At 40.9% G+C, this 12,767-nt stretch overlaps 1 protein-coding gene and 1 long non-coding RNA gene across 3 annotated transcripts in view; one reads left to right on the top strand and one right to left on the bottom strand.

The window, feature by feature from the left end:
* LOC126911769 (uncharacterized) overlaps positions 1-12,767 on the bottom strand; it is a 72,589-nt gene that overhangs the window by 52,052 nt on the left and 7,770 nt on the right. The window lies entirely within an intron of this gene.
* Positions 1,518-10,816, top strand: LOC118281244 (pancreatic lipase-related protein 2). Its single transcript, XM_050700585.1, has 8 exons — positions 1,518-1,666; positions 3,677-3,857; positions 5,482-5,630; positions 7,487-7,570; positions 8,070-8,216; positions 8,850-9,036; positions 10,049-10,186; positions 10,676-10,816. Exons 1-8 carry the CDS (start codon positions 1,615-1,617, stop codon positions 10,731-10,733), a joined length of 996 nt encoding a protein of 331 aa, XP_050556542.1. The 5' UTR covers positions 1,518-1,614; the 3' UTR covers positions 10,734-10,816.

Raw genomic sequence — 12,767 nt, forward strand, 5'->3', positions numbered from 1 at the left:
ATCATTTTAGCTGAGTACTGGGGTTTTTGCGTCGTGTATACTTTGTTTTATTTTTGATAGATTATTTATGTTAATTATTTTTATAACGATGCAAATAAACTTGGACCTTACTCCTGAATCCAATTCCTAGGAAGCAAGTACCAGTAAGTAGCAAGTAAGTAGGAGATGTGACTGTGCATTGTAACACAAAACACGGCTCTTTTTTAAGGGGGAAAATCATCCAATGACTTCTCTCGCCTTGGGCGAGGCGAGAGGGAGTGTCAGACTCTAAGTGACTAAAAACCACCCCGTTCCTACTTCTGCTTGTCGAGCCTGAGCCCCGGTAACCCGCTTGGCAGTCAGCATTACTGGATTATCATGGGCGGTTGATGGCAAAGGAAATGAGATGTCATTATTTGCGAAAGTCCAAAGTACTTTAGTCTACCTCCCCCCGTGAATACAATTAGGATTATAAAGATATGAATGTAAAGGTTTATCTCCCAACATATTTTGTTTGCAGATTATACTAGTTGAATAATTTAATCTAAACAAATTGTTTATCTATTAACTAGCATTTGCTCACGGTTTCGCCCACTTTTCTATAGAATTTAATTAGACATTTGTGATTACACACAATAGTAGTGTTATACTATTGAGCCGGCTCGGCCGGAGTGATACCACGGCCTCATAGAAAATCGACGTGAAACAACGCTTGCGATGTAAAAAAAGATCATAGGTACACCTAATTAAAATACTGACAACGCACTTGCATTCTTTTGGGATCAGGAATTCAGGTGATTTTTTTATGGTATAAGCTGGTAAACGAGCAGACGTATCTCCTGATGGTAAGCAATCGCCGCCGCCCATGGACATCTGAAACACCAGGGGCGTTACAAGTGCGTTGTCGGCCTTTTGGGGGTTTGGAATTTAAGAGTTGTTAGCTAATCGGGGATCGGGAAGATAGGGAAGGGGGAATTGGCCTCCGATAACCTCACTCACACAACGCAAGCGTTTTCACGTCGGTTTTCTACTCGGCCGTGGTATCACTCCGGTTGAGCCGGCCCATTCGTGCCGAAGCATGGCTCTCCTACACTTTAATTTATTTGATAATTTAAGTGTGGGACAGACATACATTTTGGCGATTATATTTTATACTAGCTTCCGCCCGCGACTCCGTCCGCGCGGATGTCGGTCTTCGCGTGGATGTTTTATTTCTCCATTTTGAGTAACTCTGACAATGACATCTTATAAATATCTATTGATTGGACCCAAATACGGCGAGGCCCATAATAATTAAGGAGATCCCTCTATTGAGCTACTGCTGTTGAGCTCGCGTTCTGTAGTATAAAACTGAAAAAAATAGATTTTTTCTCTACGTATTTTTTCAGGATAAAAAGTATCCCATTTTATGCCCAAGATAATAACATACAGACAGACAGACAAAAAAAAATTAATCACATATTTGGGTTTGGTATCGATCCAGTAACACCCCCTGCTATTAATTGTTTCAATATTTTCAATGTACAGAATTGACCCTTCTACAGATTTATTATATGTATAGATATACAGATAAGCGAATATCTCTAATAATTGATATAAATAGCGATAGTTCGCTTGTTTATTTGACAATTCAAAATGGTGGCTCTTAGTGTACTGGTGGTCTCCGCTATAGTCGCTGCTGTGTCAGGTATGGTGATTATCTATGGTTATTATTAATCCCCACGTAACATAATGTCTGCATTGTTGGTCGAGTGGTCGCAAGTGCGATTGCCGGACAAGTTCGGGTTCGATTCCTAGGTCGGACAAAGTGTTATTTAGGTCTGGAATTGTGCCCAGTATATGGCAATAGGCTCACCTTCTATTACATTTATTATTATATTTTATTCACTTTTGAATTAAATTAAATAAATAAATAAATTAAATTAAAAATACATGGGACTTATAATATATATAGTGGCATTAAATGCCGTAATTTGCAAGTGAATTTGTGTTAATATTTTTCCATTTTAATAATATCTTTATATTCTAAAATAAATGTAGACTAAGTTACGCCTACATGAGCTATCTGCGCATAAAAGACCCGTCAAAATCGGTCAAGCCATTTCAGAAATTTGCCAAAGAAACAGACAGACAAAAATTGTACAAATTGTAATTTTGGAATATGTATCGTAAGTATGTGGTTATTTCAATATTACAAACAGGCACACCAATTTTATTTATTAGTCTTTTTTAAATGTTTCACCACTCTAGCATTTCCTCCTGTGTCGTGTATGCGTTTACAAACATACAAGTTCACATACACATGACACCCAGACCCGAAACAACAATTTGTGGATCACACAAAGAGTTGCGCCGTGCGGGAATCGAACCCGCTACCCGTTGCGCGGCAGCCAGTTGCCCAGCCACCGCACCAACCGTGCAGTCAAACTGCAGTCAGTTGAATAATCCCCTGTCATAGATTGAAAGATTCTATAGTATTCTGATAGGTACGTTCTTAGGAGAACGCTTTTTGGGTATATTATCAAACACAAAAAAAAATGGCGAAAGAGGGAGAAAATTGAAGGCGGTTCCCTGCTTAAAAACATAGTTATTTTAATATCGGTAATAATTACAGATAAGATAAAATATATTTAATACAATAACTGTCTTCTGCGGTTTTCCCAAACCGACACGACCTAAAAACCTTCAAAAATCGGTTTTCCTTTTTAAACACCAAAACCCACTTGTAACGCCTCTGGTGTTTCAAGTATCCATGGGCGGCGGCGATTACTTACCATCAGATGATACGTCTGCTCGTTTACCATAAAAACTCGTGCGGATTAACAACTATCAAAGCTACAGAAAACATAATCGCTTTTCCTAACCTATTGTCTAAAAACCTAACCTTTAAAAGTACACTATGAGATTACAAAGTAATTAAGATCTAATCTCATTTATCAAAACACGTGCGGTAGTGAAAGATTAAAAAATAAATTATAATTGATGATGTTATTTAATCTTATTTTTGTTACTGGTTTTACCCAAACCAGGATTAACTAGTAATTCGTTTGATAAAATTAAAAAGAAAACAATTAATACCTATTATTATTTTAGGGGGGGAGGGGAAACTTTGAAATGTCTTCTCCCACATTGGGCGAGGTTTTTTTTACTACATGCATACCTATTATGAATATATACCAATATTTTTTTCCAATTTTTGTCTGTATGTTTGTTCCGGCTACTTTCTAAAATGGCTAGATAGATTTTGACGGGACTTTTATTGCCAGGTAGTTGATTTTTTACGGAATACGCCAGTATACGAGCTAACAGCCCGATGGTAAGCAATTTCCGCCGCCCATGGACACTTGAAACACTAGAGGTGTTACAAATGCGTTACCGGCCTTTTGGGGGTTAGAAATTTAAGGGTTTTTGGGGAATCGGGGATTGGGAAGACTGATTGATAGATTAAGGTACCCCTTACAAAATAATAATTAATTCACCATCTACTGCATGGTTCTCTCACATTATCCTCTATTTCATTGTCTGGACTTTAAAAGAGACTATGACCTCTGAGTTTGTTTCGGCATTTCTTCTTAGAGTAGTCAGATAGGAAATGCCGGCCTCATCTAGCTATTTAAAATATTGACGTGTAAAAGTGTTATTTTATAACCTATTTACAGAAATAAATATCATTTATCATTTACTTCTCCATCCCCAGCGATCCCAGCGGCAGTGGACCCGGTGATTACCAAGATAGACCCTGAGGGTCTTCGCTACGGATACATCAGGGATGATGAAGGGAATCCTCACCTCGTGGACTCCTGGCTGAAAGCCAGCGACCTCAGGAACATGGCCAGATACAACCCTGATGTGGACAATGAGTACCATCTTTACACCAGGTAAGCTGACCTTTAAATCTGTTTTTTTTAATATTTGATGGGTCGACGTTTGGTCGCTATCTCACCTGATGGTAAGTGATGATGCGGCCTACGATGGAGCACGTCTGCCCATAAGCAACCTATTCACTCGGGCTTTGAAGACACCCAGGTTATACCCATCAGGAAACACAGACTCCGGCTAGGAGTTCCACTCCCTAGCAGTTCGCACAAGGAAGCTTGAAACGAAGCGCTTCGTGCGAGTGGGTGGGATATCCACAATAAATCTATGAAAAGACCATAGGTACAAAGTGGGACCATGGTTAACTGGTTTTGTATAGCTGAATTAACCAGTATAAACTAACCTTCGTGTGTGTGGAAAAATCTTACAAAGCGAGACCATGGTAAACTGGTTTTCTATAACTCCGTGCAGCGAGCTAATGAACCAGTATAATCTGACCTTCTAATGTTTGGAATGATTGTACAGAGCGAGGCCAACGTAAACTGGATTTGTATAGCTCCATGTACCAGTATAAACTGACTGCACGATTAATAGCGCGGTGGCTGGACAACTGGTTGCCGTGCAACGTGCAGCGGGTTCGATTCCCGCACGGACCAACTCTTTGTGTGATCCACAAATAGTTGTTTCGGGTCTGGGTGTCATGTGTATGTGAACTTGTATGTTTGTATAGCGTGTGTGTGACAAAACTTGCACAAGTTTCCTGACTTGCACAAGTCTTGCACAAGTCTGGAAGGTAGATAAAAACTGCGATCTGTATACCTGAACAAACTAGTTTGTTCAAGTATGCATGAGCGTATGTGTCGGAACTCTTCAGTCTTCAGTCTTGTTGGTGTCACTGACGTAGAACCGGTGGCCTATTTCACAAAATACTTATTGCGCAACACAACTTCTTCGATTTGCCAACAATGGAGTTTCTTGCTCGTTCTTCTCCATTCGAAGCAACACTTTGGAACGAGCGCCTAGCTTCACTGACAGACAGACTGACGGACAATTCAATTTGACGTTTCAAAAGTGCCTTATTTAGGATTAATTGAAATAAATGCTTTGACTTTGACTTTGACTTTTGTCACAGGCGCAAAACTAAGACTTTACAGGTATACTTGAATTGTATGTGGTCTTTTTTTTTGAGGGTGGAAAATCATCCAATGACTTCTCCCGCCTTTGGCGAAGCGAGAGGGAGTGTCAGACTCTTACTGACTAAAAACCACCCCGTTCCTTCTCCTGCTTTTCGAGCCGGAGCCCCGGTAAACCCGCTAGGTAGTCCGCAGCTACGGATCAGGCATCAGCCCTACTGGTCCCCATCTGTTGTGGTCCGATGGCTCTTTGAGGCGAGCGCAAAACGCGACGCGTCATATGCACGGGTCTCGATCTAGTCGGACGGCGAGCTACCCTCACTCGCCGTCCGCAGACCCACACTTACGGTGTCCGGAGGTCGTCGCGCGATCCCCGACGCCCGGAGTGTCTTCTGCGGCGGCTGAGGCGTGAGGAGAAACTTTCCCTCACGTGGGACGTAACGCTCAAGCGTGACTGCTTCGCAGAAGGAAAAGGCAGCATCCCATTCCCCCTCGCTCCGTACCATGGCCTGAACCAGAGCCAGCATCCCCTAACATGGAATTCCTCTTCCAGATCCAACCCACTAGTGAGCCAGCCGCTGGTCCAGGGCAACAACGCCCTCCTCGCCGCCAGCCACTTCGACCCCAGCAAGCGGACCATCATCCTCATCCACGGCTTCCTCGGCAACATCCTCAGTGGATTCAACACTGTTCTCGTGCCTGGTAAGATTTCCATCATCATCATCATCATCATCATCATCATCATCATCCTCATCCACGGCTTCCTCGGCAACATCCTCAGCGGGTTCAACACTGTTCTCGTACCTGGTGAGATTTTCATCATCATCATCATCATCATCCTCATCCACGGCTTCCTCGGCAACATCCTCAGCGGATTCAACACTGTTCTCGTACCTGGTGAGATTTTCATCATCATCATCATCATCATCCTCATCCACGGCTTCCTCGGCAACATCCTCAGTGGATTCAACACTGTTCTCGTGCCTGGTGAGGTTTTTATTTATTTTTTTATTAAAAACTAGCTTCCGCCCGCGACTCCGTCCATTATTCTCTTCGAGCAAATTTGAACACTCTTTACTAATACGGCATTGCGACTGCCGCGCCACATGTCCGTAACATTCCTAGACAACCTACAACATTACAGCTCTTCTGTGGTCAAGGTACATGGAGCTGTTCATACAGAGATACTTGATTTATTTAATTACTAGCTTTCGCCCGCGACTCCGTCTGCGCTGATGTCGGTCTTCGCGTGGATGTTTTATTTCTCCATTTTGAGTAACTCTGACAAACAATGACATTTTATAAATAACTATTGGACCCAAATACGGCGAGGCCCATAATAATTAAGGAGATCCCTCTATTGAGCTACTGCTGTTGAGCTCGCGGTCTGTAGTAAGAAATTTTTTTTTGACAAAACATTGTTTAATCACACATTTGGGTTTGGTATCGATCCAGTAACACCCCTATTGCTATTTATTTTTTCAATATGTGGTTTCGGGTTCGATTCTCGAGTCGAGCAAAGTATTGCTGGGCTTTTTTCGGTTTTTTGAAAATTTCTCAGTGGTAGCACGGAGTTTGGAATTGTGTCCAGTATATGGCTCACCCTCTATTACATGGGACTTATAACACAAATGGTGAAAAGTGTGTGTACATTGTATAGCGGCATTACGTGCCGTAATGTGCACCTCCGCCTACCCCTTCGAGGATAAAAGGCGTGACGTTGCTCATATATTATTAGTATGAGATTTACTAGTAAATGAACTAGGTCAGCTAACAATTGTTTGCACTTTACATTTTCTTTAAATACATAACACATTACATTCATAAGTGTAACAATCACTTAAAAGCCAACACCACATGCCCTATATCAGGTTACACATAACTTTTAAAGGAGATGGCTAAATGACTGACCCAGGCATAATAACAAGAATACGAATTTCACGCTAACCCGTATCATTTAAATATTCACTTATGAATTATTTTGTGTTTAACTAATTCTTATAACTTGGTGAACAAAAATTAACAAAAAATAAGTTTCATATTTGATTTTTTTCTGTTGTGGTTTGACATGACAACACGGAAGTAGGTACTGCAAGCTATTATTAGGACATTAGTTTCCCCGAAAATCAAATCGAAATAATTAAACAAACATCAATTTTTAATAACGGTAATATAATGAATTTTTCTGAAACCAAATAATTGTAAATGTTTTGATCGACACAAAATATATATTTTGTATAAGATTGCACAAACTTACTATATATTTTGTGTCTGTCCTTGGTTACTTTGTGTTCATTATCTAGTATAAGCAGAATTGTTTACCTTGTTAAGTTTCTGGACCAAGAAGGTCCAGAAACTTGGAAATTACAAAAATATCAATTTTTAATTATGCGGCTTTATTTATTGCTAGGTACCATATTTATACAATATTTATTTGTACGGGTTACGACGTCCATACTTTGGTTTAGCCATGTCCTTTAAGCATTATTTAAATATGAAATAAATATCAAATTAAGTAATAAATCATCATTATTTCTAATTCTAGTTTCCTCTTTCAGCTTTTATTCTGGCCGGTGATGTGAACGTCATCGTGGTTGACTGGGGCGCAGGTGCTCACTTAGGTTTCAACGGAATCAGCTCTGGTAAGTTCTATAATATGAAACTCTTCCCTTATAGGTGACTGAGAGAGTGACTGTACACAGCTATAACTATTGCGCGTAGCATGTAGTGCACTGCTCGGTTTTTATGGTAAAAGCCAGTAAACGAGTAGACGGATCACCTGATGGTAAACATGGACACCCAAAACAACGAAGGCATTATAAGTGAATTGCCGGCCTTTTTGGGGATTAGAAATGTAAGCATTGTTGGGGAATTGGGGATTGGGAAGGGTAATTGGACCTCCGGTAACCAACGAAACATAAACGCAAGCGTTGTTTCACATCGGTTTTCTGATCGGCCGTGGTATCACTCCGGTCGAGCCAAGCATGGCTCTCCCACACTTGTAGAATATCCACAAGGAAGCGCCGGAATTTTGCCGATTATTTTATCCAATCCTATACAAAAAAGGTGCAAGATATTATATTCCTTTTAAAATTTGAAATTACTTATGTAACAAATACTCTATAACCCGTTTCTCTGCAGGTCGCAGTGTGGGTCGCTTCATCGACTGGTTGAACCAGGCATCTGGTGCCAATGTGGAGAACTACCACATCCTGGGATACAGTGTTGGTGCTCACCAGGCCGGTATTGTCGGCAGGAGTCTGCTTGGCCGTCCCAGCTACCTTACTGGTAAGGCAACTAACAAAGTCAAAGTCAAAATCATTTAAATAGACCAGGAAGGCACTTTTGAACGTCAAAGCAAATATAATAATATTAATAACGTCTGTCTGTCGGTCAGTCCTCTAGTTGCTCTATTTGCTCGTTCCAAAGTGTAGATTCCTATGGAGAAGAACGAGCAAGAAACTCCATAGGTTACTCTTTTTCAATCAGATTCACAATACAATTCTTGGTTACATTGTTTCGATTACTATGTGAAAACAATGTAAAACTAACAGACTTGAGAGAATTATTTTTGACTGCACGTTTAGCGCGGTGACTTTTTCCAAGTTACATGTACTTTCTAAGATTATTTAGATACCACTAACAAACGGTGAAGGAAAACATCGTGAGGAAACTTGGGCTTATAATTTCTAATCTCTAAAATTTAACATTAATTTGTCCCACATGCCTACGGCCCATTCGGGACGACTTGCAGAAAACCAAAATAACATAATATTATTTCCATTCTGCAACTCGTCCCACGTTACTTTTTGGGTGGGATTTTAAACTTTATAACCGTTCGTATGACAATTTGATGAATCACCCACCACATCCCATGAAACCAACCACAATTTTGACCAAACCCCATCTCTCCCCACCCAGCCATGGACCCAGCCGACCGTTGGCTCGCCAGCCAGGCCGTCCGATCTGATGATGCAGTCTACACCGAAGTAATCCATACCAACATCGGTAACATCGGGCAGGAGGCACCCGCTGGGGATGTAGACTTTTACCCCAATGGTGGGATTGACATGCCTGGGTGTGCTACTGCTGTTTGTGACCATTACAGGTGAGGAAGATGTTATTTATTTATTTATTTATTTATTACACTATGGAAGACTTACAGCTATATAAAAACTTAACAAAGGAGATATTTCATAGACAACATAAAGCCAATTACAAGTCCTCACTTATAGATATAGAATAGAAATTAGAGGTTATGTGAACACACGCATTTTTTTTTATATAATATCTTTGAGCACACACATAAGTAATAATATATTTTACTCCAAAACAAAGTCAAAGTTTTCTTATAAAAATGTGAGTTCTTTAAGGATGCTATAATCCGGTAAACGAGCAGACGGATCACCTGATGGCAAGCAATCGTCGCCGCCTGTGAACACTTGAAACACCAGAGGTTTTAGGAATTTAAGGGTTGTTTTGGGGGTTAGGAATTTAAGGGTTGTTGGTGAAATCGGGAAAATGATAGTTTTTCAAGGTTATATTATGGTATAAGCCGGTAAACGAGCAGACGGATCACCTGATGGTAAGCAATCGCCGCCACCCATAGACGCTCGAAACATCAGAGGCGTTACAAGTGCGTTGCCGGTCTTTTGGGGGTTTGGAATTTAAGGGTTGTTGGGGAATCGGGGATTAAGAAGATTGGGAAGGGGGTAATTGGGCCTCCGGTAACCTCACTCACACAACAAAACAACGCAAGCGTTATTTCACGTCGGTTTTCTGTGAGGCTGTGGTATCTGTTGGGGTTGGAGAGTAACTGGTTTTTGATGAGGAGGATATCACAATATTAGTGAAAACGTTTAAAGTGACATTTTTTATAAACATACCGCATTAAAGAACAAAAACAAAGACAAAAATAGGTTTTAATCGTTAACATTATCCTACTCCGGTGAAGCCGGCCCATTCATGCCAAAGCATGGCTCTCCCAATCTCATGGAACATTCAAAATTAATTGAAAAAAAATTACTATTTTGTTCACGTGATTTCAACCTTATAAGCAACCAGAACAAACATCTTAAATGAATAAACTTCATTCATTTCAACTTGCACTAAAATTGCAGATCCTACTTCTACATGGGCGAGTCTCTAGCCACTGGTGGGTTCACCGGCATCCAGTGCGCATCAGTAGCTGAAGCCAAGTCTGGCAACTGCTCAGGACCTGCCACTCTCCCAATGGGAGGACTACAGCCTAAGACTGGGTGAGTAATGACATCAATAGTTTTATGGTGGGAGATGGGTCACCTGATGGTAAGCAATTAGCGCCGCCCATGGACACCCGAAACACTAAAGGAGTTACAAGTGCGTTGCCGGCCTTTTGGGGGTTAGGAATTTAAGGGTTGTTGGGGAATCGGGAATGGGGAAGATTGGGAAGGGGGTGTAATTGGGCCTCCGGTAACCTCACTCACACAACGAAACACAACACAAGCGTTGTTTTACGTCGGTTTTCTGTGAGGCCGTGGTATCACTCCGGTCGAGTCGGCCCATTCGTGCCGAAGCATGGCTCTCCCATACTTAAATTAATTAATTAATTAACCTTAAGGATTAATTGAAATAAATGCTTTGACTTTGACCTACATGAAAATCAATCTATCTTTTTCTCCTTGTGAGAAGAGATTTGCCTTGCTATTAAACCTGATGTTAAACTACGATGGTGCTAATATTCTTTTCCTTTCTCTCTTTCATTCCAGATCCAAGGGTATCTACTACGTTCGTACCAACGGCTCCCCCCCATTCTCCCAGGACTAAGCGAGACGCCATGACGGACAAACTTACTAACTAACTAACTAACTAATTAATTATTATTATTAATAAAATCTCCTTTATGATTATATTTATTGTGTTTTATTCATGACCTTACGCGTGACGTTTTTTTTTTTTGAGGGGGTAAATCATCCAATGACTTCTCCCGTCTTGAGCGAGGTGAGAGGGAGTGTCAGACTCTTACTGACTAAAAACCACCCCGTTCCTACTCCTGCTTTGAGCCGGGGCCCCGGTAAACCCGCTAGGTACGTCCTACTGATGATGATTACGGAAGACGGATGACGTCATAAATCCTACATCGCACATATGAAGTTTACATGCGAATAAACATGGATAGAAAATTCCAACGAACAACAGTTGGGCAGAAAGCCCGCCAGACACGATCACCTCGCCTGGTCGGAGGATACTGCTTTTCTTAGGGAACTTTACTCTCTGTTCCCTAAAAATCGAACAACTAATAAATCCAAGAATACTTTATTCAACTCGAGAATCGAACCCAACACCCTTTAATTGGCAGCCAAACTTGCGATTCCTCAACCAACGAGACAAAACAAAACGATTCTATATAATTATCGTCACGCCTTTTATCTCTGAAGCGGTAGGCAGAAGTACACATTACGGCACGTAATGCTACTGTACAATGTACACACACTTTTCACCATTTGTGTTATAAGTCCCATGTAATAGGTGGTGAGTCTATTGCCATATACTGGGCACAATTCTAGACTCCGTGCTGACTGCGTGACTCCGTCCGTACTACTGACAAATTTTCGAAAATCCGAAAAAAACTTCGGAAATCGGAAACAAACCCGACCGATGAGAATCGATCCGGAGACCTCTTGCCCGACAGTCGCCCTTGCAACCACTCAACCAACGAAGACAAAACAAAACAATTCAAACATTAACATAACCAATAAAAATAAATCACACAGGACTTACACCTCTGCCTATCCCCTCAAAAAAAACTAAGCTTTATACTAACGATAATATTATTCAATTTATATCTTAAAGAAAAGAATACCTTAAATATATACCTTTCTCTTTCTCTCATACGAAAACTCAAGACAAACGTAAGCCACGCCCTTATCTGCTGTCTCTTTCTTTAATTTATCGAGTATGGGTGTAAGGTGCATTGCCAGTGATAGCGGATTTCATAAGCGGATTGATAAAAATAACACATACATTGAGTGTGGGAGAGCCATGCTTCGGCACTACTGGGCCGGCTCGACCGGAGTGATACCACGGCCTCACCGAAAACCGACGTGAAACAACGCTTACGTTGTGTGAGTAAGGTTACCAGAGACCCAATTACCCCCCCTTCCCAATCTTTCCAATCCCCAATTCCCCAACAACCCTTAAATTTCTAACCCCCAAAAGGCCGGTAATGCACTTGTAACGCCTCTGGTGTTTCGGGTGTCCATGGGCGGCGGCAATTGCTTACCATCAGATAATCCGTCAGCTCGTTTACCGGCTTATTTTGATGGTAAGCAATTGCCACCGCCCATGGACGCTTGAAACACCAAAGGCGTTAAAAGTGCGGTGTCGGGTTTGGAATTTAAGAGTTGTTGGGAAATGGGGATAGGAGAGGGGTAAACGGTCGTCATAATGACGAAACAACATAAAAAATTTAATTATTCAGAATAAACAATTCAAATCTACCGCTAAACGCTATCACTGAAGACACACCCTTATACGTCTGGCAGTATAGATCTTAAAATGGAATCGTCCGGCTGAAACTACACTGCATCTAGTCTTTGGACGTTATAACTAGCGAAGACCTTCTTGATTGGTAGATGACTAATTTTTATTTGAATGTCCGTCTTGTAGATTATTTTAAAACATTAGACACGTATTTTTTATTTTCTTCCGAAAACAAATACTTTCGGAGATACATCGATTTGAAATATCGGGTGAGGTTGCCTCTAGGTACGTTTTATTCGTAGAAATGAACTTGAAAAAAACTTTGATTCATTTTATATAATATGATTAAGTATTGTTATCTTATACGACAACATAAAA

Source organism: Spodoptera frugiperda, chromosome 19 (assembly GCF_023101765.2).
Source record: "Spodoptera frugiperda isolate SF20-4 chromosome 19, AGI-APGP_CSIRO_Sfru_2.0, whole genome shotgun sequence".
Classification (NCBI taxonomy): Eukaryota; Metazoa; Arthropoda; class Insecta; order Lepidoptera; family Noctuidae; genus Spodoptera; species Spodoptera frugiperda.

Bases quoted from the DNA above. Each gene is read 5' to 3' on its own strand.
- LOC118281244 (XM_050700585.1), top strand. From the start codon at position 1,615: ATGGTGGCTCTTAGTGTACTGGTGGTCTCCGCTATAGTCGCTGCTGTG. The intron at 8,217-8,849 runs GTAAGGCAACTA...CTCCCCACCCAG, and splicing joins CCGTCCCAGCTACCTTACTG to CCATGGACCCAGCCGACCGT. The intron at 9,037-10,048 runs GTGAGGAAGATG...CTAAAATTGCAG, and splicing joins GCTGTTTGTGACCATTACAG to ATCCTACTTCTACATGGGCG.